Source organism: Pipistrellus kuhlii, unplaced genomic scaffold, assembly GCF_014108245.1.
Source record: "Pipistrellus kuhlii isolate mPipKuh1 unplaced genomic scaffold, mPipKuh1.p scaffold_m20_p_42, whole genome shotgun sequence".
Taxonomy (NCBI): domain Eukaryota; kingdom Metazoa; phylum Chordata; class Mammalia; order Chiroptera; family Vespertilionidae; genus Pipistrellus; species Pipistrellus kuhlii.
Genome location: NW_023425543.1, coordinates 15001 through 41714, shown reverse-complemented (window position 1 = coordinate 41714; position 26714 = coordinate 15001). Strand labels below are relative to the sequence as shown.

The following is a 26714-nucleotide window of genomic DNA, read 5'->3' as shown; positions in this document are numbered from 1 at the left end:
TTTTTTTTTTTTTTTAAGCACTAGCTTTCTTGATCTTTCATTTTCCAATGTGAGTACAAGAAATACTGCCCGGCTGGTGGGGGTCAATGGTTAAGCACCGACCCAGAAACCAAAAGATGGCGATTCGATTCCCTGTCAGGGCATATGCCTGGGTTGTGGGCTCGATCCCCAAGAGGGGGCGTGCAGGAGGCAGCTGATCGATGATTCTCTTTCATCATTGATCTTTCTTCCTCTCACTCCCTCTCTCTTCCTCTCTCTTTAAATCAATTTTAAAAAACACATTAAAAAATAACTTAATCCAATCCTCAGGAGAGCCCTGTGAGAGCAGCGATGTTATCGTGTTCAGTTCACAGAGGGGGAAACTGAGGCACAGCATGGCTCATCTGCTTCACCCTGCCTGCAGCAGACCGGAAGTGTGGACGGCAGTCTGTCCTCACAGCCTGTGTGTTTAGCTCCGACACCAGGGGAGCCTCGGGGAGAAGCAGTGAGGCCGGAGGGAGAGGCTGTGTGAGGGGAGGACAAGCCAACCCCCGGAGGAGCAGAAGATGGCCTCACCTCGATGGCTCTCACACGCTCGCCTGTGACATCAGGGACTGCAAGAGCGCTTTGCTCTGAAAAGTCTGAATCTGTGGCTGGGGCCTCCGTGACCGTCAGCGCGTGGCTGTCTGTCCGTCTCCCGGGGCCACGTGCTCGGCAGAGCTCCTCCGGAGCGACCCACTTGTTGTCTCTGCGTCCGCTCCCGCTGCGGCCTTGCCCCGGGGAAGGGGCTGCCCCTACGTGCGGCCTTCACTCCACTGTATCAACAGCAGAATAATTGATCTGTTGGCTGGGGCCTCTGGGCTGCGACCAGGGCTCACTCCCAATACATCTTGAAGTTATTATTGAGATATATATAGAGAGACGTAAACGTGTGTGTAAATAATGGCCTCGCAGCTGCACATACACAGGCCCGAAAGAATGGTGCGAAGTCATAGCTCAGAACCCTCCTGGGAAGCGGATGTGCACGGCGTCTGGGCCTCGTCAATCCCGCGTTGTATACCCTCCTGTGCTAGCCAGCCGGAGTCGGCGCTGTGCACTCTGGGTACTTCTGTTTCTACAGAGGCCTCGGAGGACAGCTGGAGGGGCTCCCTCAGCACCACGCACTCAGCTCTGCAAGGAGTCATGTGTTTTCCATGCGTCGCCACTGCAGTTTCTGCCGTTACAGCTTTGGAATAGGTCATTAGAGGTAAGACCCGAATCTTGAAGCAGCAATTTTTTTTTTAATTATTATTTTTTTAGTTCTCCCAGCAACTTGTCTTACCTCAGCCAAATTTATGGCTTTGTGTAAGACAGAATACAGACAAGACGCTGTTGGTATGACACCAGCCAAGTTACTATGGGAGGTATTGTGAGATTATTTTGTTTCCACATCTGAAACCACTAGGAAGTCATGTACTTTGCCTTCCTCTATTATATTCTGTCTTCCCAAGTGCCAGCATTTTTAATGGATGGGCATTTTTTGGACAACTTGTTGTCATGATCTGCTTTGCAAATATTGTCTCAATTTCATAATCTACAAGCGATGTAAGTTAGAGATCTTCATTATTTTCCTTCATCTTTTCTTCTTGGTTTGAGGGTGACGCAAATGTCCACGCTGCGTGTGAACTGAGTTAGTAGAACAATGACTCCAGGTGTTCCAGCCGCTGAAACTCGTTTTCAATCTTCTGTTCACAGGCAAAGAAGGCGCGAGGGCATAACGGGAACAGTGTGGAGAGAGGGCGGAGGCCAGGTTCCCGCTACAGATTCAGCCAAGGTCACTCAGCCGCATGACCTTGGATGTCCAAGATCATGAACTTACCTCAGATGGTTTCCTCGTAGAGCGTCTGTAAAAAGTCTCTAAGACAGTGTTTGGTATAATCTTCCGAACTTCCTCTTTGATACCCACAGCCTTTGCTAGGGGTGTGGCGATAAATCTGAAAGAAAAAAAAAAAATGAAAGACAGTTCAAAATCTGATAATGAAGCCACAATGACACCAGTGCAGGGGAGAGGCTGACTGAATGGGGACACTGGGAAGTTTTTCGGCTGATAAAAATCTCCTGTCATAATTGTGGTGATGGTTACATGACTGTATACATTTGTCAAAATGCATCCAATTTTGGATGAAACTTTATTACATAAATCATATCTCAATAAAACTAAATTTTTAAAAATAAGATTAGATCCCAATTCTTCCCTCAGGCCTAACAAAGGCTCCACCTTCAGCCAGGTCGATCTATCCTTATCCTTACTGAGGAGTTTCTGTGTTTGATTAAATGCTGGAGATTTTAGTTATGAATGACCACTTAGCCCTTCAATTCATTTTTTTACAACCAGAGGAGCTGAATAAAAATTTCCTGGGATAATCTGATAAAATGTACGAACCAGTCCAACTTCCAGATGGACTGAGTGCTCCTGGAAAGGGCCCATGCATGTCAGGGCCGTGGGAAAACAGACGAGCGATGCACACAGAGCCATGTGCACAGCCATACCCCACAGTGCCATGCTCAGGGAAAGGAGCAGAATACAGGCTCATCGCGTACCACGTGTCAGCTAACAATACGTACCACTTATGTGTATGCACATGTTTCACGGGGTCATACAAACAAAAAGCCTTACAAAACAAGAGAACCCAGCAGGGAGGGGAATGGGACTAGGAACCAAGGGTGAAAGGTGGAAAAGTTGAAAAGTTAATTCCAATCAAGCAATCAATTAAAAGATGTCTTACTTAACACAGACAAAAGACAGCATGCTGTGATTAGGGAAATGTGGTTAATTATTTGCACAATAGGTCCAAATGAAACAAAAACGAATGTGTTCTTAAAACTAACAGAGTCTCAAAAATGTATCTGACAGGGTTTTGGATAAATAGTGGGATGGGTTCATTTAGCCAACGTACTATCGGAGAATTGTTACTGGAGAACAAGCTCATTGTTTTTACTGGGACAACACAGATACAAAGCGGCTTAATACGGTAGTGTTCTCCATCAGAATCACTCAGTGCTATCTCCTCGGATGTTAGAAATGAAGAAATCAGAAAGAAATGAGAAAGCAAAGCAGAGCAGAGCCAAGAAGGCTTATGCGGTGAGGGAACACAGCCAATCTCGGAGCCAGATGAGGGTAACATCCCCTCAGAAGGGTCATGTGAGAGTAAGTATGTGGATAAGTATACACAGTGGATAAACACACATCCATAGCATGCTTGGTGATACGAGAAACATATCTATTACTAATTTAAACAAGAGAAATACGGCCTTGTGTTTTTTTTTAACATGCCCAGGCTCGCCTGAACTTGCATTTTATTGATATGGAGTCGAAAAAAGCCCAAGAGGGAAAAAGGGAAAAAAACAAAAAAAAACACGTGGACTTCTGCTCCCATGCAAATGGCTCGGAGCATGGTTTATTAATTACAGCAGAAGGTCTCTTAGGTTCGCTGCTATTGCAGAGCCGAGCCTTCACATGGCCCCAGGCGGACACCCCAACCGCCCCCTCTTCACCTGGCACAGCCTGGGTCACCTGTGAGCCAAAAGCCTTGCAATCCCAGTGGCCCCCTCTTTTCAATACTATTTTACTGAACAAAAGGCAGGCAGGCCTAGGCGGAGGTTAAGCAGATGAGGTTTAAATGCGTCTCCTACCCAGGAACAATAGCCCGCTGCATGGGGCTGCTGCCTTGCTCCGGGGATTTGAAGGCTCTGGACCAGAGCTGGTCAGAGGATTTTATGGGAGAAAACAGAATGCCTGCAGGAATGCAATCGAAATAAGACTTAAGTCTAAGGTGCAAATTTGGAGACCGTTTCAATGAGGACAGTAATCTTTTTTTAAAACAATATATATTTTTATTGGTTTCAGAGAGGAAAGGAGAGGGAAAGATAGAAACATCAATGATAAGAGAGAATAATGGATTTGGCCGCTTTCTGCACGCCCCCTGCTGGGGATCAAGCCCACAACCCAGGCCTGTGCCCTGACAGGAATCAAACACTGACCTCCTGGCTCATAGGTAGATGCTCAACCACTGAGCCACACTGGCCGGGCTAGCAAGCCTTCCTGAACTCCTGTAGATTGCTGCACGCACCCTTCCTGAAGGAATGATGGACTGCTGCCCACTGAGCCCTGTGCTGCCGAGGAGAGGGATAAAGATGGGGACTCTACTCACTGCACAACTAAGGAAAGAAAAGTGATGACCTTCTGGCTTTTCCGCTCCACCCCTGCTGTGGACTATTCTGGGAACTTAATTTACTCTGAGATAATGTGTTTATTCCACAAGTGTTTAAATTTGAGTAGCTCAGATCCCTTTAAATCACACTTGAGACACATAAGTGCAGAGTGCCTGGATACGCTGGTTAGAAACTGCAATTCTAGACACACACACACACACACACACACACACACGAAATCAGCCATAAGCCACAAACTAACATTTGTAAGGAAAGGAAATCCTAAAATACAAAGCAAATGTCGGCCACTTTCAAACGAGGGACTTGCCTGTCCTTTACCGGATCTGTCTGCACTTGGCTCTACAGCCTGAAAGGGGAGGGCCACCGTTCCTGGTTTAAAGGCTCCTGGCTAGCCCTGCAGCTAAAGCGAGCAGCCAAACCACAGCCTGGTCACAATTCCTAGGACAGCAGGAGAAAGCCTTCTCCCGATAAACATGGGATATGCTGAAGCTGAAGCGCAGTGTCACATTTACATTAACTTCTTTTTGTTGTTATTCCTCACCTGAGGCTACTTTTCTACTGCTGTTTAGAGAGAGTGAAAGGGAAGGGGAGAGACAGAGAGAGAAACGTCGATGGGAGAGAGACACATCAGTTGGTTGCCTCCCACACAGTCCCCGGCCAGGGCTTGGGACCAAGCCTGCAACCAAGGTATGTACCCTTGACCAGAACTGAACTTGGACCCTTCAGCCTGCCAGGCGACGCTCCAACCACTGACCCAAACCAGCTAGGGTTACATGAATTTTTAAGATAGTCCAGAAAATTTCACATTTGCTATCATCCCTTGAGGCTGTGTCTTCTGTATTCCTAGGAGATAATAATTTACTCTCTTTGACCATCAGGGGTAGTTCATTGTGAAAGTCACGAAGTTATGGGGAAAATAGAAAACCAACAACCTTAAACCTCATGTTATAACAAGTGGGTTCAAGTCCCAAATCTCCTCCTTACATACTTTCTGTTTCACCTTGGCTGGGTCACTTACTTCTCATTTTCTCCACTGAGATGATACCATTTGTGAGTTTATGTACCTCTTCAACTATAAGTTACTATTTAAATGCAAGGTGTCAGTAATAATTTGATATTAAGTGGTTTAATATAATACAAACTATACAAACCCTGGGAAAAAATAAAATTTATTTTTCAAAAAGCATGCTTTTGCCCAGCTGGCGTGGCTGAGCGGTTGAACAGTGACCTATGAACCGGGAAGTCACGGTTCAATTCCCAGTCGCCCCAAGTTGTGGGCTTGATCCCCAGTAGGGGACCTGTGGGAGGCAACTGATCAAAGATTCTCATTCATGTTTCTATCTCTCTCCTTTCCCTTTCTCTCTGAAACCGATAAAAAATATATATACATTTTTTTCAATATATTTTATTGATTTCTTACAGAGAGGAAGGGAAAGGAATAGTCAGAAACATCAACAAGAGAGAAACTTCGATCAGTTGCCTCCTGCATACATCCTACTGGGGATGCACCCACAACCCAGGTACATGCCCTTGACCGGAATAGAACCCGGGACCCTTCAGTCCGCAGGCCGACGCTCTAGCCACTGAGCCAAACCGGTCAGGGCAAAAAAATATACATATTTTTAAAAGCATGCATTCTCTCCCATGTTAACCTTTCCTTACTTCTCGTTCATGAAGAGCGAGACGCGGGGAACAACACACAGTGCTCTCGGCTCACAGAACGGAAGAGCTCCCTCGGGGAATTCTGGGAGTTCAAGTTATAAGGCGATGCCGACCTGACTCAGTCCCCTGAGAGGCCTCAGGAACCGTCGTGGGAATTAACAGAGGATTGGATTCCCTCCTAATTGTTATTGGCGAGGCCAAGACCAGACCAAGGCGAACAAGTTGGTCCTCCCCAGCAGAAGTTCCTAGCTCTCTGTCCCGATCAAAACCTAGAAAATGGAGCTGTCCACCCAAAAAGGTGGGAAATGTGCAATGCAAATGAGCAGAGGACCTGGGTGCCTGATGCAGAGAGCACCAGGCGTGCGAGGCAAGCAAAGTGACGCTGTAGGCCAGGGGGAACTCTCCTTTATTAATATGCATTCCCTGACGAATCCAAACGTCTGAGGAAAAAGCGGGACCTGCTGTCAAAAAGGAGGCACATTTGCACATGTTCTAGCTAGGGTTTCGTGGCATCGGGGGCTCTCCCTGCCTCCCAACGGCAAGCACGTGGTGGGCCCACATGAAGATGCTATTTGTACAGGAACCTGTGAGGCAGGCAGTCCGTGAAACAGAGCTGGTCAAGCTAACTCTCGAGATAAGGCCCCTGCAAATGGTTATGCACATATGATCCGCATTACGGTTAGTCTTGGACGGAATGATCTTTATCAGATTTCGTCTCAAGTTTTTCCAACTCTTGACATTCAAATATTCTTTTTGCTCCAAAAAAATAATGTGCTAATAACAGGTTTTTGAAACAGAGACAGCTACAGAGATTACAGATGGACATTTATCTCCCGTTATCCTGACACTGGTGCAGTTTTAATAAGAAGGCTGGAAGTCGTATCGGTTTAAATTAAGAAAAAAAAGAAGTTTGCTTTTCCTGACAAAGCAAATTTTACTTTTCTCTTTGACTTCCTTATACCTTGGAAAGAAGGGCGGCTATTGAAATGTTCAATAAACCTTTAAAACAAACGATGAGTAAAGCAAGATGAGGTTTGCTCTTTAAGGAGCCACATTTGCTATGCTGCAGGCATTTGGAAATGCTAAGCAGAGCTCTCCAGCACTGTCTTTCCGGGGTGCGTGTCCTTTGTCACAGACCTGGCCTAGGGAACGTGAGCCGGGTTCCCACGCTGTCATTGACCCTGACAGTCTCTGTGATACTTAACCCCTCAGCCTCAATTTTCTCACTGTGCAACTAAAGCACTTGTTTCTCCTTTTATTTGTTCGGCTCCTAGGGAACAGTTGGTGTGCACTGATTTCATGCACGGCCCCCCAGAATCTGCACCCCATCAGCAGCAACCTCTGATCAGCAGATCCTTCAAGGATCTGACTGGGACACTCATTCTACAGCTGGAACCAGGAAGGAAAAGGGAAGGGAAGACACACAAGCAGTACTTACTTTTCGAAGAAATGCCGGATAATCAGCAGGCCAAAGGCATAGGGGATGGTCATGTACAGATGAGAGGGTTTTACAAAGACGAGGCCATCGTGGTCCTCGAGGTCTGACCACTTTATTGCTGGAGGGAGCCAGAATCTTTCCAACCAAAACCAGTCTTTAAACGTCTGAAACATTCTGGAGAGATGGAAAAAGAGCACATTAGATTTGCAGGACAAATAAAACTGAGATAACAATGAGAGCCTTTGCTCAAAATGCTGAAATCAGTCAGTTCTGCGTTGGGGGTGGGGAGGAGAGGGTAACAACAGAACAGTATTATGTGATGGGTTGCCCATCCCTTCATTGCAGTCAGCGAGAATTGCTCTGCCAATATTGAACCATTTTGGCCGTGGTGGGCAAACTGAAGTTCAACAGCACTGTTCATACTTCACAGTTCATACATGTGACTGTTGTGGACAGGCACCTTCCTCTTGTGTGACTCTATGGTATGAAAAATAAGCTCTACAACGTCAACAGGCCAAAGGTCAGCACCACGACAGCTCCAGATATGAATACATTTTCACCAGAGCCCTAAGAACTTCCCGGCAGATACACAACAAGCACGTTACTTCATGTTAAAATTCGCTCCAATTAGTCCACGCCAACAAGTATTTCCTTAAGTATATTTTTCTTGACTTCAGAGAGGAAAGCAGAGGGAGAGATAGAAACATCCATGATGAGAGAGAATCATTGATCAGCTGCTTCCTGCACGCCCCACACTGGGGATCGAGCCCGCTACCCAGGCATGTGCCCTGACCGGGACTCGAACCATGATCTCCTGGTTCATAGGTTGACACTCAACCACTGAGCCACACTGGCTGGGCAAGATTTTTTTTTTTATGTTGTTATAATAATTTCTATATAAAAGTTTGGTCACTCCTAAAATAGGACTTCAGGCAGTATGGATGAATTTGCCCAGTGAAATAAAAATACCTTGTAATGTTTATTTATTATAACATTTATAATTCCGTGAATAGATGAGCAGCTAAGCTTTATCGTTCTGATTAGATAATTAAAGGAACAGCTTACGGGGATTACGTAGGAGTCGCTGCTCTGAATAGTGCCCTGCGCACCACATGTGAGCAATGAATCAAGACGTGTTGAGAGCCACAGTAACTTCAGTGCCCGATAGCCAAACACAGTGAGAGGGGGACAGGCACGGAAGGAATTCAGAAGTTGAGGGTGGGCCCCTGGGAAATGCCGTGCAGATTGAGAAAATAAGGAAATCTTCATTATTCACTTTTTCTTCCCGAGTCACCATTGAACATCCATTACTGCTGCTCCAAAAGAGTTAAAAGCCAATGCAAAATGAGGACGGAAGTTAGAGAACTACTAGAAGATTCTAAAGGAGTATGTCTCCGCGACCCTGGGCTAGGCCAGGGGTGGGGAACCTTTGCCCTGCCAAGGGCCTTTTGGGTATTTGTAACATCATTTGCTTAATATAATCCACTTACTATACATTTACGTTGCTAGGAAAACAGCTCTAGATTTATTGGATGTTGAGTCCTCCTGCGGTTGCCTGGGCAGGGCCAAACCAGATGAGTTCTCCGGCCTGATATGACCCACAGGCCGGACGTCCCCCGCCCCTGGGTTAGGCAAAGCCTTCTGGTGTAGGACATCAAAAGCAAAGCGACGAAACATGAAACAGATTAAGGTGGACTTCAAAGAAGCGAAAAACCTTCTGTGCCATTAGCCTCTCCTGCCGCATGGCCACAGGCCCCTGGCCCTGCCCCTGCCGCCCATTTGAGTCACGTTTCTGGCCTGGGCACCGGAAGTGCCATGTGGAGGAAGCCAGCACCCATCCTCACGGCAGCAGGGAAACCATCTTTCCCACCATCCGAGCCAAGGTGGACAGCTCCCCATCTGCCGGCGGCCGGCCTGGGATGGCCTCGGCTTGGCCAGTGGATGCTGCTCCCGGGACTCTGAGGCCGGAGCCAACAATGCTGTCCAGCGGCAGCAGCTACTAGAGAATACAGCTGTCTTTCCGCCCGCCCGCTGGCCCTCCTGACCTCCTTGTCCCTAGTCAGCCAAGTCTGGCCCTCCGACGCTGGGGGTCACTGCCAATCGAGTCCGTTGCTTTGATGGTAAGAGGTGGACACAGTTGCTTATGACCAAGAGCACTGGCTGACACACCTGGTTTTGATTTCCGAGACGAAGGGAGAGGGAGAAAGACAAATATCAATGAGAGAGAATCACGGATCGGCTGCCTTCTGCACACCCCACACTGGGGATCAAGCAGTTCAATAACTGTGACCTCCTGGTTCATAGATCGACGCTTAGCCACTAAGCCACACCTAGCGTTTCCTGACCTTCTTGATTGAAATCGACGGCTCACTTCAGCTGTGTGAACCTTAACTTTAGCAGAACTGCCCGGAGTAGGGTTTTCTTGTACAGTAACGACGAGGGGCTGGCAGCCGGTCCCTCTGTTTCGCCTCTGGTTTCATCTTGCTGACACTGGGCTCCCATTTGTCCCTTTTCTTCTCTTCCTCCCCCATTTCTGACCCGGCTCTAAATTTCAAATCTGAAGTGGCCCTCACAGCCACTGCTCACTGAGGGCTTTTTGTTCTTGGCGTTCTAGTGTGAAAGGCTGCGGCCTCCCAGATACAGCCGCAGGAAGACGCTGGGTGGGGTGCAAAACCCGAGACTGACACGGTGAGCAGAATGAGACCTCCGGGCTGTGTTAGCTACCTAAGGATTGCAATACTTCAACAATATCCAGATGGAAAAAGAATTAGAAAGGACGGACATAGGGAGATACCTGCATTAAAAAGCCCACAGCCCAGCCGGCGTGGCCCCGCGGTTGACCGTGGATCCATGAATCAGGTCACAGGTTCAATTCCCGCTCAGGGCACATGCCCAGGTTTGGGGCTCATCCCCAGTGCAGCCGATCCATGATTCTCTCTCTGCATTAATGGCTCTGTCTCTCTCTCGCTCTCCTTTCCTCTCTCTCTCTAAAATAAATAAAAACATAGTTTTTTCCGCCGAAACCGGTTTGGCTCAGTGGATAGAGCATCTGCCTGGGGACTGAAGGGTCCCGGGTTCGATTCCGGTCAAGGGCATGTACCTTGGTTGCAGGCACATCCCCAGTGGGGGGTGTGCAGGAGGCAGCTGGTCGATGTTTCTCTCTCATCGACGTTTCTAGCTTTCTATCCCTCTTCCTTCCTCTCTGTAAAAGTCAATAAAATATATATTTTTAAAAACATATTTTTTTCCAAAAACCCACACATTACTGCTCTAAAAAAATAAAAAATAAAATAAAAAATCTGAGCATTGGTAACAATCTGGAGCGGGGAGGGGACCTTCCTGTGACTCAGTCACTTTCTGGACAGTCTGACTCCCACATGCACCTTGCAGCCCATCTCATTTCTCTGGCTGAACTCGAGGCCTTTCTGGCACCTAGAAAGCTGTTAACACTCCTCAGCCTCTGCTTGGTATTCTCTGGGAGGCAGACAGGTCTATTCATCAGTTACTCAAACTCCCCTTTTCCCATCGCTGGTGCTTTCTTAAGGGCTGCAATTTTTATGGATCTAAAAAATGTAAAGCTATTTTTAAAAAATAGTTACAAGAAAAATGCTCGCACCGATTTCTCTCTATTTGGGGAAGTGTCGGTAATGGACATGGCATCAGAGCCCAGCTGTGTTTTCCCACCTGCTGTGACTGTGAAGTGTCCAGACCCTGTGTTCAACGCCAACTGCCAGTCGTTTGCAGGAAGACACTCTAACTCATGTAAGTTCTTCTGACTCACTCGTTGCTGACCTCATGGATACAGAAGCAAACAGGGTGAAGGAAGTATGCTGAGCCACTTTCTCGGATGAACATCATTAAATGTGACCTTGGGAATGAAAAAATAAACCCATCTGGGCCGCAAGTTGATCACTGCTTGAAGCAACATTTTTTGTGAAGTACTAAAAATACTGCACTTGCCCTAGCCGGTTTGGCTCAGTGGACAGAGCATCGGCCTGTGGACTGAAGGGTCCCAGGTTTGATTCCAGCCAAGAGCACATGCCTGGGTTGTGGGCTTGATCCCCAGTGGGGACGTGCAAGAGGCAGACAATCAGTGATTCTCTCTCATCATTGAGGTTTCTATCTCTCTCCCCCCCTCTCTGAAATCAATAATATATATATATATGTGTGTGTGTGTGTGTGTGTGTGTGTGTGTGTGTATATATATATATATATATTTTTTTTTTTTTAATAAAAATACAGCACTTGCCCACCCCATTTGGCTCAGTGGTTGAGCACCGTCCTATGAACCAGGAGGTCATGGTTTGATTCCCAACTTGTGGCAAGTGCCCGGGTTGCAGGCTCGATCCCCAGTGTGGGGCGTGCAGGAGGTGACCAATCAATGATTCTCTCTGATCATTGATGTTTCAATCTCTTGCTCCCTCCTCCTCCCACTCTGAAAATTTTTTAAAAAGAAAGTAAGCCAGCCTCAGAAGAGCGGGGACTTTGCCTGGCCTGCCCACTACTGCATGCCCAAAGCTTGCACAAGACGCTAAGAGTTTGCTGAATGAATGGATGGGAAACTTACTGGGGCTGAAAATTCAAGAAGAGGTGTTGTGGCCAAAAATGTTATCTAACTTAATATCTACAAACAACTTCATTTTTTTAGTTGCCAAACGATTTTTGAAACTTGCAGCAGGGGTCAGGTAAACACGCTTATCTGCATTGAGTCTGTTGGTGTTTTCTTTGGCACTAACTCTATGAACTTGGCCCAAAATACTGGTTCTGCCTTTAAGATAAAACACGAAGGAAAACAAGAGCCCCTGCTTGCCTTCTGTCCACGGTGCAAGGACAGAGCCAGATGGAATCCTACTTCTAAGAGCGTCTTAAATCGGGCGTTTCACACGATGAGCTGTAAGCGCCAGAGCAACTTTACGCGGGAGCACATTTGTTATGATTCACTTAGTGCATAAGAGTCTGGAAATGTCCAAAAACTGCAGAGGGAAAGCAAAAACAACTGCACTTCGTGTAGGGAAGTGATTAACGTACAGCAAGATCAAAACAGCTTTAAGTAATTCTCTCATACTAAATTTCCCAATTATATCGCTATAAGCCTTGAAGAGATTCAGAACAGACTGAGAGACCAAAAACAGAGAAACTCAGAGTATTTGCAACAAAAGCATGGTGTCGCCTCAGAGATGTTACTGAGGGGTATGAGGACGTCCTAGGGATCCATTCATTCTGCCTTTTAGACAGGCCCTCGCCCCAAGTTTTACCAGGCTCATGGCTGCCTTGACATGTGAGTCAACGTTTCCCAACCTCCCTCGTGGCCAATGAGGCCGTCTGGGGTCTGGGTGAGCGACACAGGTGAGGAATTGATTTGGGTAATCTTCCTAGAGACCAAGCTGCCTGTGTCTTCCTTCCTGACAGCTGGAAAGTGGGGGGATACCTGCACTGTTACATGCAAGAGAAATAAACTTCAGCCCAGCTGGCATGGCTCAGTAGTTGAGGGTCAACCTATGAACCAGGAGGTCACGGTTTGATTCCCGGTCAGGGCACATGCCTGGGTTGCAGGCTCCATCCCCAGTGTGGGGCGTGCAAGAGCAGTTCATCAATGATTTTCTCTCATCATTGATGTTTCTCTCTCTCTCTCTCTCTCTCTCACTTCCTCCCTCCCTCTCTCCCTTCTTCTCTGAAATAAACATACACCTAAATCTACAAATGAGAGAGACAGCTGCTCAGACTGAGCCAGGGGGACCAGTTGGGAGTGCATGTGGCGGATGGGTTTTAGGGGCAATTCACCCTTTTTGCCTGCTCTGTCAAATGGGCCTGGTCCCTTTACTTATTTCTCCCTGCCAGCAGAGGGCGGCAGAGAGGCAGTGCGGAGGAAAGAAAGGTGCCTCTGGCCCTGGAGAGATCCAGGGGAGGGCTTCCCTTCCCCCCCTCCCCCCTTCCCCCTTACCCCCCCGCCCCCAGCAGCCAGCAGCTGCCACCCGCACCTCCCTCAGGAGTTTTGTGGCAGCCGACACTCCCAGTGAACAAAGAGGGCAGATCTCCAGCAAGTTCCAGGGGGCTGGCTTCCAGCCAGTTCTGTGGGTTCCATAGCAACAAAAGACTGCACATCAGCCCCGGAAGAGGGCGGGTGCAGGGAGGGGGTCTTCCTTGGGGGCTCCCCCAGCCCTACAGCTTCCTGCAGCGGTGATTCCTGCACTCTTCAGAGCTGCTCCTACCTGGCCTTTTGTTACTCCGATCCAGACTGGACCAAGACCGCCCTGATGGGAAAATCCAGCCATCCTGATGTGCTTATTCGAATACTAATTACCAAGAGCTAAGTTATTCTAAGCCAGTCAGAAAGGCCTCTGAAATGCCGGCTCGGAGGGAGGCCATCGCCCTGCTCCCTTCCAGCGCTGGGCTGTGCCCAGAGTCCGGAGCTCAGAGGAGAAGGCGGGCTGTCGGAAGGCTGCGCGCCTGCCCTTTGCTCCCACTGACCCTACAGCCTAGAAAGGGCCCTGGCCAACATCGCTCCCCGCTGGGCGGTGCTTTTCATCGCTCGCAAACATAATAGGCATATTCTTCCAGCGGAATGAATAAGCCCTTAACATGCCAACCAGGCACTTGGCGTCTACATGGTCAAGTTCTCTTCCCAGCCCGGGCTACCCCGGGGGAGAAAATGTCACAGTGAGCCTTCGCCGGCTCCTCCCTCAGCGCCCGTCCTGATGTCAGTGTGGAGCCCGGGCAGTGCTCCTGGGAGGACAGCACTGCTGCTGCTGCGTGCGGGAGGAACCCTGCTGGGGACGGCGCGGCCAAGGCTCTTCGCCGCAGCCTCTCCCGAGGTGTGGTGTGGAGGCGGCTTCCCAAATACGTTTTTTAAAGCAGATGTTTAATGTGCAAAAGCCAATCGCTGGTTTGAAGTAAGGCAAGTCTGTTACCTACATAAAACTCATCTCAGCCTCCTGACACGCACATACGCTGACCAGGAGAGCCTTTGGCATTCTAGCAGTTTCGAAGAAAACAGGAAATATGCTTTCCGCCCAGCCAGTGTGGCTCAATGGTTGGGTGTCGACCTCTGAACCAGGAGGTCACAGTTCGATTCACATGCCTAGGTTGTGTACGTCCCCTCCAGTAGGGGGCATGCAGGACACAGCCGATGGATGATTCCTGATTCTCTCTCATCATTAATGTTTCTAGCTCTCTCCCCATCTCCCATCCTCTCTGAAATCAATAAAATATATACTTAAAAAAATGTTTAATAAAAACAATGCTTCCTTCCTGACTTGAGACGTAGAGGTGATAAAGACAAAGCGGGAAATGCAGTTTAAAGAGGCAGGAGTCCCCAAAATGTCACTCCTCCGGGGGCCTCTTTGCCTGTTTGGAGACGCTGGCTCGTCTCCGCCCTGGGCTCAGTGACGGAGGCCAGGGCCCAGCGGAGGACCAGGGAGAGGCAGGTGGCGTGGAAGTTTCCGCAGACTGATAACAGGGGTAGGAACCGGCGGAAAAACAGGTCTGACTGCGACCAGAAGGACGTGGAGCAGAGCCAAGCACAGGCAGATCTTAGGGGACTGCAATTCCCAGGCTTCAGGGAAAGGAGCCCAAGACCATTGGGCGGAAACCCACGACAAAGTGGCATGGGGTTGATAACGAGTGATCTGCTCTCAAAGCTGGCATTCTCTTCCCCACCGGTGCTTTTTTTTAAGGTAACTTTAGCCGTCTACAATGTGCACGGAGGCTGGGTAGCCAGGCGATGGTACCGCAATCACAGAAATTTAACCCAATTAGGGTCACGTCAGCACTTCCTCTCCAGTTGCCATTAAATACTTTGCTCCTCTGCACCCAGTCATCCCATGCACGCTCCCCTCCCCAGCCTGGTGACTCACACGTTCTTGCTTCGCAAATTACTCTGTTATTAGGCCCAGTCGCAAGTGAGTAATGAATGCAAAAGCAAGGGAGTTGCGAATCTCTTTGCCAGTGACTCACAGAGGGGCCCGAGGCAAGGCCCCGATTCCGACTCAAGTTTTCCCATTTGAGCCTCCGAGATGGGCTTCCTGTCCACGAGGCCCTCCCTCAACCCGTGAAGGGAGCTGAGGAGCTTCCCTGTCACTCAGTCCCAGGGAAAGAGGGTCCGTGAGACCGCTATGCAAATGGCAAACCCATAGCTGATGAATAAAATGAAAACTGAAGGGGGGAAAACATCACCAATCCAGTGCTCACGTGTCACCTTGGTAGCTAGCTGCCTTTCAAACAGCCGAAACCCTCGAGAGAGATCTATGGGTCTGGAGCCAGAATGCCGGATGCAGGCCACCTGGGAACGTAACAGGTAAGGGGTGTGGGGCAACTCCGTCTCTCCGAACGTTCCTTGCTCACTTGCTGCTGATTCAGCCTATTGCAAACACCCGCTGTGGGCATGTGAAAATTTCTGAATGCAATGGAGCGCTGAGTCAATGTCACATACTAATATTATCTTATCACCCTAACCTTCTTGGGATGGGAAAGAATCCGGGTCAGGCTCGTTTAAATAATGAGATTAAACAATGAGTTTCAAAAGACTACTCAAGAGCCCTAGCTAGTTTGGCTCAGTGGATAGACCGTCGGCCTGTGGACTCAAGGGTCCCAGGTTCGATTCCGGTCAAGGGCATGTACCTTGGTTGCAGGCACATCCCCAGTGGGGGGTGTGCAAGAGGCAGCTGATCGATGTCTCTCTCTCATCGACGTTTCTAACTCTATCCCTCTCCTTTCCTCTCTATAAGAAGTCAATAATATATATATATTTTTAAAAAGACTACTTAAGAGAGAGCAATGGGCACCCTCCACAGCCACCTCCCCCAGCTCTCCACAGGCTCGCTGCTGGGAGGGGTACCTGGGTCATGTCCTCGCAGTGAGGGGGCCTCCATGATGGGCACAAACAGTGCTGAGCAGCAAGCACAGCGGAATGGCCTGGAGCCACTGCACATGTTCTCTAGCGTCCGCCTTCCCAACCATGAGGTTCCCCGAGGGGAACACAGGCTTCCCCCGCACAACACGCTGAGGTGGGATTCCCAGGACAGAACCTGTGGGAACCCGAGGCCTATTGGCTTAGCAGGGATTAGGGCTTGGGCCCAAACAGCGTGGCTCAATGGTTGAGCATCCATTTATGCACCAGGAGGTCACGGTTCGATTCCCAGTCAGGGCAGGTGCCCAGATTGCAGGCTTGATCCCCACTAGGAGGCGTGCAGGAGGCAGCTGATTCATGATTCTCTATCATTGTTTCTATCTCTTCCTCTCCCCAACTCTCTCTCTAAAAATCAATACACATATTAGTAAGAAAAGGGATGACGGTTTGGGACTTTGAATGCCCATCCTCTCCCCTTCCCGGCTACATGATCTCACAAGAGAAGCTCCTTCCACGCGCCGACTACCTTGGCATTTGAATGGGGGAAATGATATTTTGTTTTGGTCAGGATTGAACAATGACACGTGTCTACATCGCCCTATAGGACGCCGGCCAGTTGGGTTAGGTTAGTCAGTGCCCAGTAAGCTGTGCGTGTCAGAGCAGAGGTCACTGTTTGCACCTCTGTCAATGGCCCCGGGGGCCCAGAGCCATGTGGGGTGACCCAGAGCTCGGGTGGGTAAGGCGGCCACTTCTCAGGGGGACGAGGGCCACCTGCTCCCCTCAGGGACGGCAGGATCTTCCACACCGGGACCCACCGTGGGCAGTGCCTCCTTGGGAGTCATTTTTTGGGGTGACCCGCACGAGGGCGAGGGCGTGGGGCTACATCACGATCAGGAAGGAATCTGGAGCAGCCATCGCCCTCACAGCTGGAGGGGCAGGGCTTACTCTCCGGGAAGGACTGGGGGTTACTCAGGCACACTGGTGAAGCAAGCCCCGCATTTTAATATTTTTAAATGCACGCTTACGTAATGTGTGGAGGCGGGGTTTCCTGTGGTGCCGCCCGCCGCCCCCACAGAGCCAGCGCCCCTTGGAAAAGGAGGAGATGAGAAACATGCCGCTCATCCGCAGCGAGGGTGGGGTGCACCGGGTCTGAGAGCCCACAGGACAGGGCAGGGAGGTGGCGAGGGAGGGCGGAGAAACCAGCTCCATTGCGCGCTCTCTGTGGCTGTCGTCTTTGGCTTTGAAAGCACAAACAAAGCCTGAACAAGAAATGGCCGCACTTCCCTCTGCAATGACTGCAAGAACAGGCCAGGCAATGGCCCTGCTGTGGGCGTCGCCACTCTCTCCCTCGGCCAGCCAGCTGCTCCCTCTGTCCACGGACACCAGCCCTTGCTATTTCTTTAAAATATATCTTTATTGATTTCAGAGAAGAGGGAAGTGGGACAAAGAGAGAGAAACATCAGTGATGATAGAATCGCTGATTGGTTGTATACTGCATGCCCCACACTGGAGATCGAGCCCACAACCTGGGCCTGTGCCCTTAAACAGGAATGGAACTGGGACCTACTGGTTCATAGGCTGATGCTCAGCCACTGAGCCTGGCCGGCTGGGCAGGCCTTACTGTTTTTATTCACCAAGAGAAAATAACCCATAAACTCTCACCACTGAGAAGAACTAGTCATTCCTGTCTAGCCTTTCTCTAATGTAAGAAGCCCCTTCGAGGGGGAAAAAACAAAACAAAAAAGTGTAAGGCCAGATCTTTACCAGATAAGGGAGAGAGAGATACAGAGACAAGAGATAGAGAGACAGAGATACAGGGCATCTACAAAGTCTGGAACATAGAGAGAATGTTTCATTTATTCAAAATACTATTTTTTGGATTAATGATGGAATCTATAGCTTCAAATGTAGAGATATTTTGTATGCAAAAGTGTTTGGGGAAAAAAATCTCGTCTACCGCATGAATATGTAACATAAAAATAAAACATTTCCCAGGTTTCCGGGCTGTCAAACGGGTGTCCTTACACGTCTGTCTGTATGCTCCCTGACCCGGCAGGAGTTGGTTAGGCTGGGAGGGTGTGGACCCGGGCAAGCCCACCGACATGTCAGCCAGGAGAAAGCTCAAGGCGAGTGATTCAGATGACCAGCGGCACCGACACACAATTTTGCTGCTGAAAACCGAGAATAGCTACACTGCTTTCCGACAGAATACAAATTAAAGGATGATTAAAATGGTAACAACTAATCCCAACTTACTAAGTTTCTTCCACAAGCGTGAGCTCTTTGAATCCTCCCAAAGACAGGGTCTAGGAATGCCTCCATTTACAAGGAACGAGTACAGTGGGGAGGGGTCCAGTGGCCAGCTCAGACTGACAGAGCCCACACAGATGGAGGCATTCAGGGCAAAGGCTACTTCTCTTGCCCTGACTCCATCCCGCTTTCAGAATCAGTGCTGGGGAGCGTGCTCTGCGAGTAACTACCCACGTGTTTGAGTGTCAGCTGGGATGCTTTCGGAGAAATGTGATTGCGGAAGTTCTCTCACGGGAGAGACCGGAAGCGGGAGACCTACAGGACAGAGCCAGCCCTCCTTCCACACTGAGCAGCAGGTTTTGGCGGGTGGGAAGGAGCAAGGAAGGGCTGCATCCAGAGCAAACAGGGTGAACACCACTGAGATCGAGGCTCATGCAACAACTCCCGTTTCAAAAAGGAAAAGTGAGGAAGCTACTGTATTTCACAGAGAATAGTATGGTACTGGCCTGGCCCAAACACCATTGCTCCCAGGATATGAAAAACAATACCATGCGATAAAGTTTAGAGTTCCAGCTGTTATTTTCCACCATTTCAATTAAGAAAGCACAGTAGAGCCAAAACCGGTTTGGCTCAGTGGTAGAGCGTCGGTCTGCAGACTGAAAGGTCCCAGGTTCGATTCCAGTCAAGGGCATGTACCTTGGTTGCGGGCACATCCCCGGTAGGGGGTGTGCAAGAGGCAGCTGGTCGATGTTACTCTCTCATCAATGTTTCTAGCTCCCTATCTCTCTCCTTTCCTCTCTGTAAAAAATCAATAAAATATATTATAAAAAAAAAAAGAAAGAAAGAAAGCACAGTAGAGGCAAAATGAAAGGTAAATAATGATAATTACCTTGAATGTATATAATAGCTCACTTCCAACGAACTCAGGTACGGTATAAATATATATATATACGTGTGTGTGTATATATATTAAAGTGTCACGTTTCTTTTCACAGCATCCCTGCAGAGGCAGAAAGGGGCAAGTAATTAGTAGACTATACAATTATATCCATAGGTTTCCTTCTAACTATAAAGTCTTTAGTCACCGTTACAAACCAGTGGTAGAACTTGGTGCCAATCGAATTGGGCCGGCCAATCAGTTTTGTTTGCCCACCATAGCATTTAAAACAGTTCGAGCCCACATTTAAAACATAGTATCTGGGAAGCCCAATTGAGCAAAGGGTGCCTCTACCTACGGGAGCTACAGGCCATCGCTGACCAGCCTGGACCACTGCCAACTCCATCACCTGACTGGCTTTCCAAGGCACTTCACTCTGGAGTTCCTTGATTTGTCCGTGTGAATTATGTCTTCCAAGTAACTTGAGTAAAGGTAATCATGACTTAGCATAGCCTGGTGTGATTTCAGTCATATTAAAGCAGATGGTTTTCCAAAGGGCCAGCTGTGCCCCTTCAGTGCCCCGACGGTCCACTCTGGCCCTCCATGGGAATTACTTGGGCGGGATTTATAAGCCACACTCTCCCCTCATGCAGACCATGCAAATCAGGGTCTCTGAAGGCACTGGTACTGTTGTTATTGCTGCTTCACAAACTCATTTACTGAGGTACAGCATACGAAGAGCAAAGTGACACACCCTAAAGGTGAACACACCTATGTCATAACCAGCAGCCAGACCGAGAAGAGGGATGTTCCCAGGACATATGTATGTGTTTCTGTAGGGCATGTACCTAGGAGTGGAATTGCTAGGCTGTTGTATATTCAGTTTCAGCAGACATTGTCAGACTGCTTTCCAAAGTGTTACCTCAATTTATGCTCTTACCTCAGAGGGAGAGAGACACAGAGAGAGAGAGAAAAAAGAGAGAGAGAGAGAGAGATTTTTTGTTTCACTTTTTCATGCTTTCAGTCATTGGTTGATCTCCTTATGTGCCCTGACCAGGGACCGAACCTGCCACCTTGGCGTATCGGGACAATGTGTAACCACAATGCTACCAGGCCAGGGCCTGGCTTTAGTATATATATTTTTAAGTTCTCTATTGGATCTTATTTTCAGCCAGTATTGAGAACCACTATCCATGGGTCAGAAGAGTAATTCATAGGCCATGACCAGAGATTGTCTACAGTGGAACGGAATAGAAGAGAAGACATCAATACGTATCAAGCATTGTTTAGTGAAACTTTTTTTTTCTCAGTTAGTGTGTGTGCGTGCGTGTGCTTGTGCGTGTGTGTGTTCGAAGGGGTCTAAAAAGCATTTTCTTGCCATCGATGATAATAAAAAAAATTATTAAATCCACTATAATGGTGTAATCAGTAAAACAATTACTTAGGAAAACTCAACTTGCATATCACTTTACAGTCATCATCTAGAAATGCTCTGAGAGAAGCTTTTCTCTCCCCAGCTGGCTGAGGACCAGAATTCCCAGAGAGCAGCTCTCGCTGGAGACAAGGCATGGAAAGCCCCTGACGGCTGATGCACCAGAAGGAACTCATTAGAGGCCCCTACCCTCTGACCCACAGGGGAATATGATAATGAGCCCATGATGTGAGCACCATAAGCGAAAACGGTTAATCCGCACAACCTGGGATTTGTTCAGCATCAGCATAGTCTAAGTTTGTGAAGTTCTGATCAGATGTTAAACAAGAAAACACACTTGAGGGCAAGAAATCGAAGCCAAGTTAGTTATTAAATGATATCAAGTCATCTTCATTACTGAGGAATATGCTCTCAGAATTTTTGCTTGCATTGTGACATGATGACTTTATTGTTCAGCCTGAGTGAGGGCCAACCTAATCAACAAGTTTTTACTGACTACCCACTAAAATACACATGTCTGGCAAAGGAATCAAAATAAAAGAAATAGACCTTGTTTTCGCATATGATATCGATAGAGGATAAGTGGGTTAACGCATGTGACTTTTTCTCCCTAAGTGCTTCATTTTAGAACATGGAGATAGTAAATGAAAATGATTTTAAGCCTTTTAATGTAATATTTTATCTCTTCAAATAACCCAAACTTAGGCTCCAGTTGTGAATTTTGTGATTTTCCCTTTAGTGAGAAATGTACTCGGTGACCATTTCACGATGCATACAAATATTGAATCATTCTGTAACATCTAAAGGACTATCACATCATGTCAATTACTTCTAAATTAAAAGGAAAAGCTGGAGACCTTCCACTGCTCCCTCTGCCAGGCTGGTGACCCAGGCCACATGGGTCAGAAGGCACCACTGCAGGACAGAAGCAGGCAGCACAGGAGAAGAAATCAACCTCGGGTGGGCACACACACACATAGGTGCCTTTTGGCTTTATTTTACATTTTGCACATGCACACGAATGTGTGTGTCCGTGAGTCTGTCTGTGGTGTGTGTGTGTGTGTGCCTGCTTATGGTGTGTGTGTGTGTGTGCACGCACGCGTGCCAATGCTAAGCAGAGGTGTTTGGAACTTGTGGTGAAATATCTGAGTTTCCTGGCATTTCCTGAAGATATAATTCAGGAAACAATAAAAAAGAAACTTTCCATTGAACTGGAACTTCTGTAAACCAAACATCAGCTATGCGTTAGGCCTCTGGTCTGTTCCGTTTACTCTCCTTAAGAATATAGCACAGCCTGACTGGTGTGGCTCGTGGTTGAGCGTCCTATGAGCCAGGAGGTCATGATTTGATTCCCAGTCAGGGCACATGCCCGGGTTGCTGGCTCGATCCCCAGCAGGGTGCTCGCAGGAGACGGCTGATGAATGATTCTCATCACTGATGTTTCTAACTCTCCCTCTCCCTTCCTCTCTAAAATCAATAAATATATACATTTTAAAAGAACTTTAAGGTAATACAAGAATGAAATTTGGAAATAACTTAGCTGTTTAAAAAACCCAGCGATTGCTGAAATCTATATACAATCAAGCATCTGTGCACCATCAACAGAAAGCCCCGAGGGGATTCTGGCTGTTACAGTGGCGAACAAGGTCAAATTCTTACTCAATCTCTTGCTCTCCTGCCATTGGAAGTTTTATACCTAAGCCCTAGTTTATTTTAATTGGGATTTTAGCTTAGTTGATGTTTTCATCGTTTAAAATCCTTGCTACAAGACATAATCTTAGGGCAATACATGTAGTATGAGCCATAAAACGATGATACTGACAGTTGCATAGGACAAACTGCGGCTCGAGAGCCACATGTGCCTTTTGGCCCCTGGAGTGTGGCTCTTCCACAAAATACCACAGCATGGGTGAGTCTGTTTTGAAGAAGAAGTTTAAACAATTTGGTTCTCAAAAGAAATGTCAGTGGTTGCACTGTTGGTAGTTGGCTCTGTGGACTGAGTTTGCCGACCACTGACTGGGAAAACGTCCTGCTACTTGGGGATGCCTGGCATGGTGCCCAGTGTTTGGTCTGTCCAGGGTGGACACAAAGATTCTTCCAACCGTTCTGGCTCCACCGAGTACAGGAAACAGCCAATTGGGCTGTGTAAGGCCAGGAAGGCCAGCACAGGCGTTTCCAGGAAAAGGGGGTGCGACTGCGCTGGATCCCAGAGGAACTTCCTGGGGCTCCCGCCTCCTCTCTGTGCTGACCTGCACTTCCCCGGAGTCAGAGATGCGACAGGCTGTCCAAACATCGTTCCTGATGCCAACCCACCTACTTGCCAAACATGACTTCAGGCTTTGAGCCAGAAAATAAGCCAATCACGCATGCCCCAAACCCATCTGTAGGAAGGTGTGTTGTCTCCAGCGCAATCTTGGCACTGTATCCCTGAAGTCACACTGGGGAGCCTTGGACACCACACTGTATACTCTCTGTTCCTCCTCTCACGCGTACCCACCGGCAATGCTTCTTCGGGGGCCCAGGAGCACTCAGGTGGGGTGTGTGTGTACTGACCTCCAACCCTGCAATCATTCACACAGGCACTGACTTGGGAAGCATCTGATGTTCTTGCGTTCCTACCTACATTCACTCCACTTTAGGATGGCCACGGCCCCAGCCCAAAGTGGGATCAGCTCCACCGTGAAGGATCCCCATAATCGCAATGGGATTTTCTAAGAAAGTCAGGCTCACTGTGGTATAACGAAGCATCAACGAATGACCAGAGATGTGAATACAGATGGAAGGTCCACCACTTGTCAGTCACAGGGGAGGTGCTCTGCTTCGATCGGCTGCCTCCTGCACGCCCCCTAGTAGGGATCGATCCCGAAACCTGGGCGTGCATCCTGACTGGGAATAGAACCAGCAACCTCTGGGTTCCTGGGTCGACGTTGAGCCGCTGATCACATCAGTCAGGCTCGTCTTTCTGTTCTTTATAGCAAACAACCCTGTGCAGTGGGCATTATAATGACCGCCTTATCAATAAGGAAACAGGTTTGAGGAAATTCTCTGACTTGCCCAGGCCACTGAGTTAACGAGCAGATGGACTGAAATCTAGATCTGTCTGCCTCTCTAGCGCACATCCTGCCCACCACACCATGCGTGCCCCCCAATAGTGAAGTGAAGCAGACCGCAGACTGACTCTTGGCCTCGCGCTGTGAGACGCCACGTGAGCGTGTTATCCTGGGTCCGGGGCTGCCCAGAGGACAAGGGCTCCATGCAGGGCTGATGGCATCGAACAGGAATGCAGAAGGCTCCAATCGCATGGATCTCTGCGTGCCGTAGGAGCGTCCCGGCTCCCTCCCTTCCCTGCTCTGCCTGTCAGCCTCACTCAGCCCACACTTCCTCATCGAAAGCTGCCCAACGTGAGTTTTATCTCATTGAAATAAGAAAATGCACATATACACAGCGATGTGTGTGTGTGTGTGTGTGTGTGTGTGAGAGAGAGAGAGAGAGAGAGAGAGAGAGAGAGAGAGAGAGATTACTAACCCAGAATTCTCATGAAACTTGTGTTGTCCCCAACTAAAGCCATCCCGGGATGGTCAGGCTTTTCACTTCTCCATCTGCCAGGCTTCCCCAGCAAACCACGCTGTGATCTCCCTCTCTGGGGTCTCCCTCTCCTGGGGTCTCCCTCTCCTGGGGTCTTCCTCTCCTGGGATCGCCCTCTCCTGGGATCTCACTCCCGGGCCATTCTCCGTGTCCCTCCAATGAATCAGTGCAAACTCCTCCGCCGGCCGGGTCACCGGTCCCCAGTGGAAGTCTCCCCACCAAAGACGTCTGAAGCACTGCTCACCGAGCAAAGGGCTCAAACCCCTCTTTTCTGCCTCTCTCCCGGAAAATCCGGCCAAAATGAGCATTGTGACACACACACACACCTCTCTCTCTCTCTCTCTCTCTCTCTCCCTCTCTCTCTCTCTCTCTCTCACACACACACACACGCACACGCACACTCACAATCAAACACACACACTCAAGGCCTCTGAGTTTGGGTTTGAAAGTCACCAGCAGCCTCAGCCAGAGGTGCCTACCTTTCTGGAGCTTCAGTCCACAGAAGGCGCCCGGCCCCGGCCCCGGCTCCGCAGCCCCGCCGCCTGCCCGCGCTCCAGCCTCCAGCCCGGCGCCTGCTACCACCGGGCAGCGCTGCTCATCGCTGCGGCGTGCGCTGAGACTCCTGCAGGGACCCACCCTCCGAAGTTGCAAGTCAAGATTTCTGACTGAGGGCGATCCGTGACGTGAGGCAGAGCGACCGGATGGCACCTGCAGGTTCTTCCAGATGGGACGTCCTCTCCTGCCTCACTGCTGGGAGAGGAGAGACGTGGAATTCAGTCCCACACCGAGCCACAGCCAGTTGCCTCATCCCAGGGGCCTTTCGGGGCGCACAGCTATGAGTCAACTGCCGAACAGGATGGTCTTGTTAGCACGGAAGGAGGGGTTGTGCGGGTGGGGAGGAACCTGAAACACTGCTAGCAGCGCGCTGCCACCGAGCTGGTAGGGCAGCCGTGGAACTCTCTAGAAGCCCGCGAGGGCTGGTGTGGCTTTGTGCTCATCACCTTGGAGTATCAGCCCACATGGGTGCCTATTTCTTAGCTTTTCCGAACCCTATTCAGCCAGCCTCAGGGACACCATCCCAGCCGGCGGAGGACACGCCTAGGAGAGGCATGATCTACAGGTGTTCGCTGCTGCTCCCGGCAAGCCAATGTCAAAGGCATGGCCCCTACAGCGTATGTGAGACCGTGTGTGCCTTTTGGGGCCCTTCTCACTTTCTCTTGCCTGAAGAGGAGACGTCTGCAGGTGTGGGCTGCTGAGAGGCGCTCTGAGAGCGACGGAGCGCGGGCAAGTTGGGTCCTGCACCCCTCACCAGCCAAACCTCACCTGCCAGGGGTGCAGGCGGCACCGCCCACTCCGCAGCCCGACTCAGGGCTCCTCTCACTGGCTGCAAGCCCAACTCAGGGCTCCTCTGATTGGCTGACTCCGCTGGGGAACGACACCTTCTAGTGTCAGCTAAGAGATGACAGAATTGACTGGAGGCAGAGAAGGGGGAAGGCCACGTTTCGATTTAGCCAATGAATTTACTTCAAAGGACCTGGAAAGGCCCCTTCACTCAGCACTGGCTCTCTCCATCCTCCTGGCCTGGCTCTTCTCTCCCGGGCTTCCTTGTTCTCCCAAGTGTCATTGTAAAACTCCTCTGGCAGGAGGGCTGGGCTTGCGTCACTGCGGGTGGCGGGTGGCGGGAGGCGGTCAGACCCTCAGCACATCTCATCGGAGGCTGCATAGCTGCCGGCTCTTCCGCCCCAGACTGTCCATTTCTAGTCCACTCTCCTCCTCCAGCTGCCACCTATTACCTTCCTAAACAGACATTTCTTTCTTTATTCTTTTATCCTCACCTGAAGATATTTTCTGCATTGCTTTTCAGAGAAAGTAGAAGGGAAGTGGGGGGGGGGGAGAGAGAGAGAGATATCAAAGTGAGAAAGAGACACATCAAGAAGTTGCCTTGTGTACAAGCTCCAACCAGGGGCAGAGAGTGAACTGACAACCAGATATCAGGAATCGAACCCGAGACCTTCTGGTGTGCAGGCTGATGCTCTAACCACTCAGCACACCGGGCCAGGGCAAACATTGTTCTCTTCATCATGACTCTCTCCCTGCTGACTGGGCTCTACGCCTCCTCTTCCCTAGAGGCTTCCTTAGCACGGGGACAGCCTGGTTGCAACCAATTTTCCAGAATCTCCTTTTGCTCCTTCCAGAGATTTTTTTAGGCAAAGCAGACAGGCAGCTGTCAAACTCGAACGCCATCCATGGTTCCATGTTTGGCAGGTAAGTCTTCCACTCCCGGGGAATCTGGGCACGAGGAGACCCCCGAAGAGTACTGCAGTCACAGTTTAGGGGTTTTGAGGGGTTTTTTTGCTTTGGTCATTTGTATTTTTAAGTACACGTCATCTCCCGATGCAATGGAATGTTCGCATGGAGCCTGAAGTGTTTGCAC

General features: G+C 49.2%; 1 protein-coding gene across 3 annotated transcripts in view; it reads right to left on the bottom strand.

Annotated features, from left to right (window-relative positions):
- CERS3 (ceramide synthase 3) overlaps window positions 1-25163 on the bottom strand; it is a 45614-nt gene extending 20451 nt beyond the window's left edge. The window contains exons 1-4 of one of the 3 annotated variants that reach the window (XM_045572008.1): window positions 24760-25163; window positions 19276-19386; window positions 7292-7465; window positions 1838-1952 (exon numbers count right to left, since the gene is read on the bottom strand). In XM_045572008.1, the coding sequence (XP_045427964.1) occupies window positions 1838-1952; window positions 7292-7464 (288 nt within the window). In that variant the 5' untranslated portion in view covers window position 7465; window positions 19276-19386; window positions 24760-25163. The remainder of the gene's footprint in view (window positions 1-1837; window positions 1953-7291; window positions 7466-19275; window positions 19387-24759) is intronic. The other 2 variants (XM_036411797.2, XM_036411798.2) reach the window with 2 other exon arrangements.
- Window positions 25164-26714: the final 1551 nt, after the last annotated feature.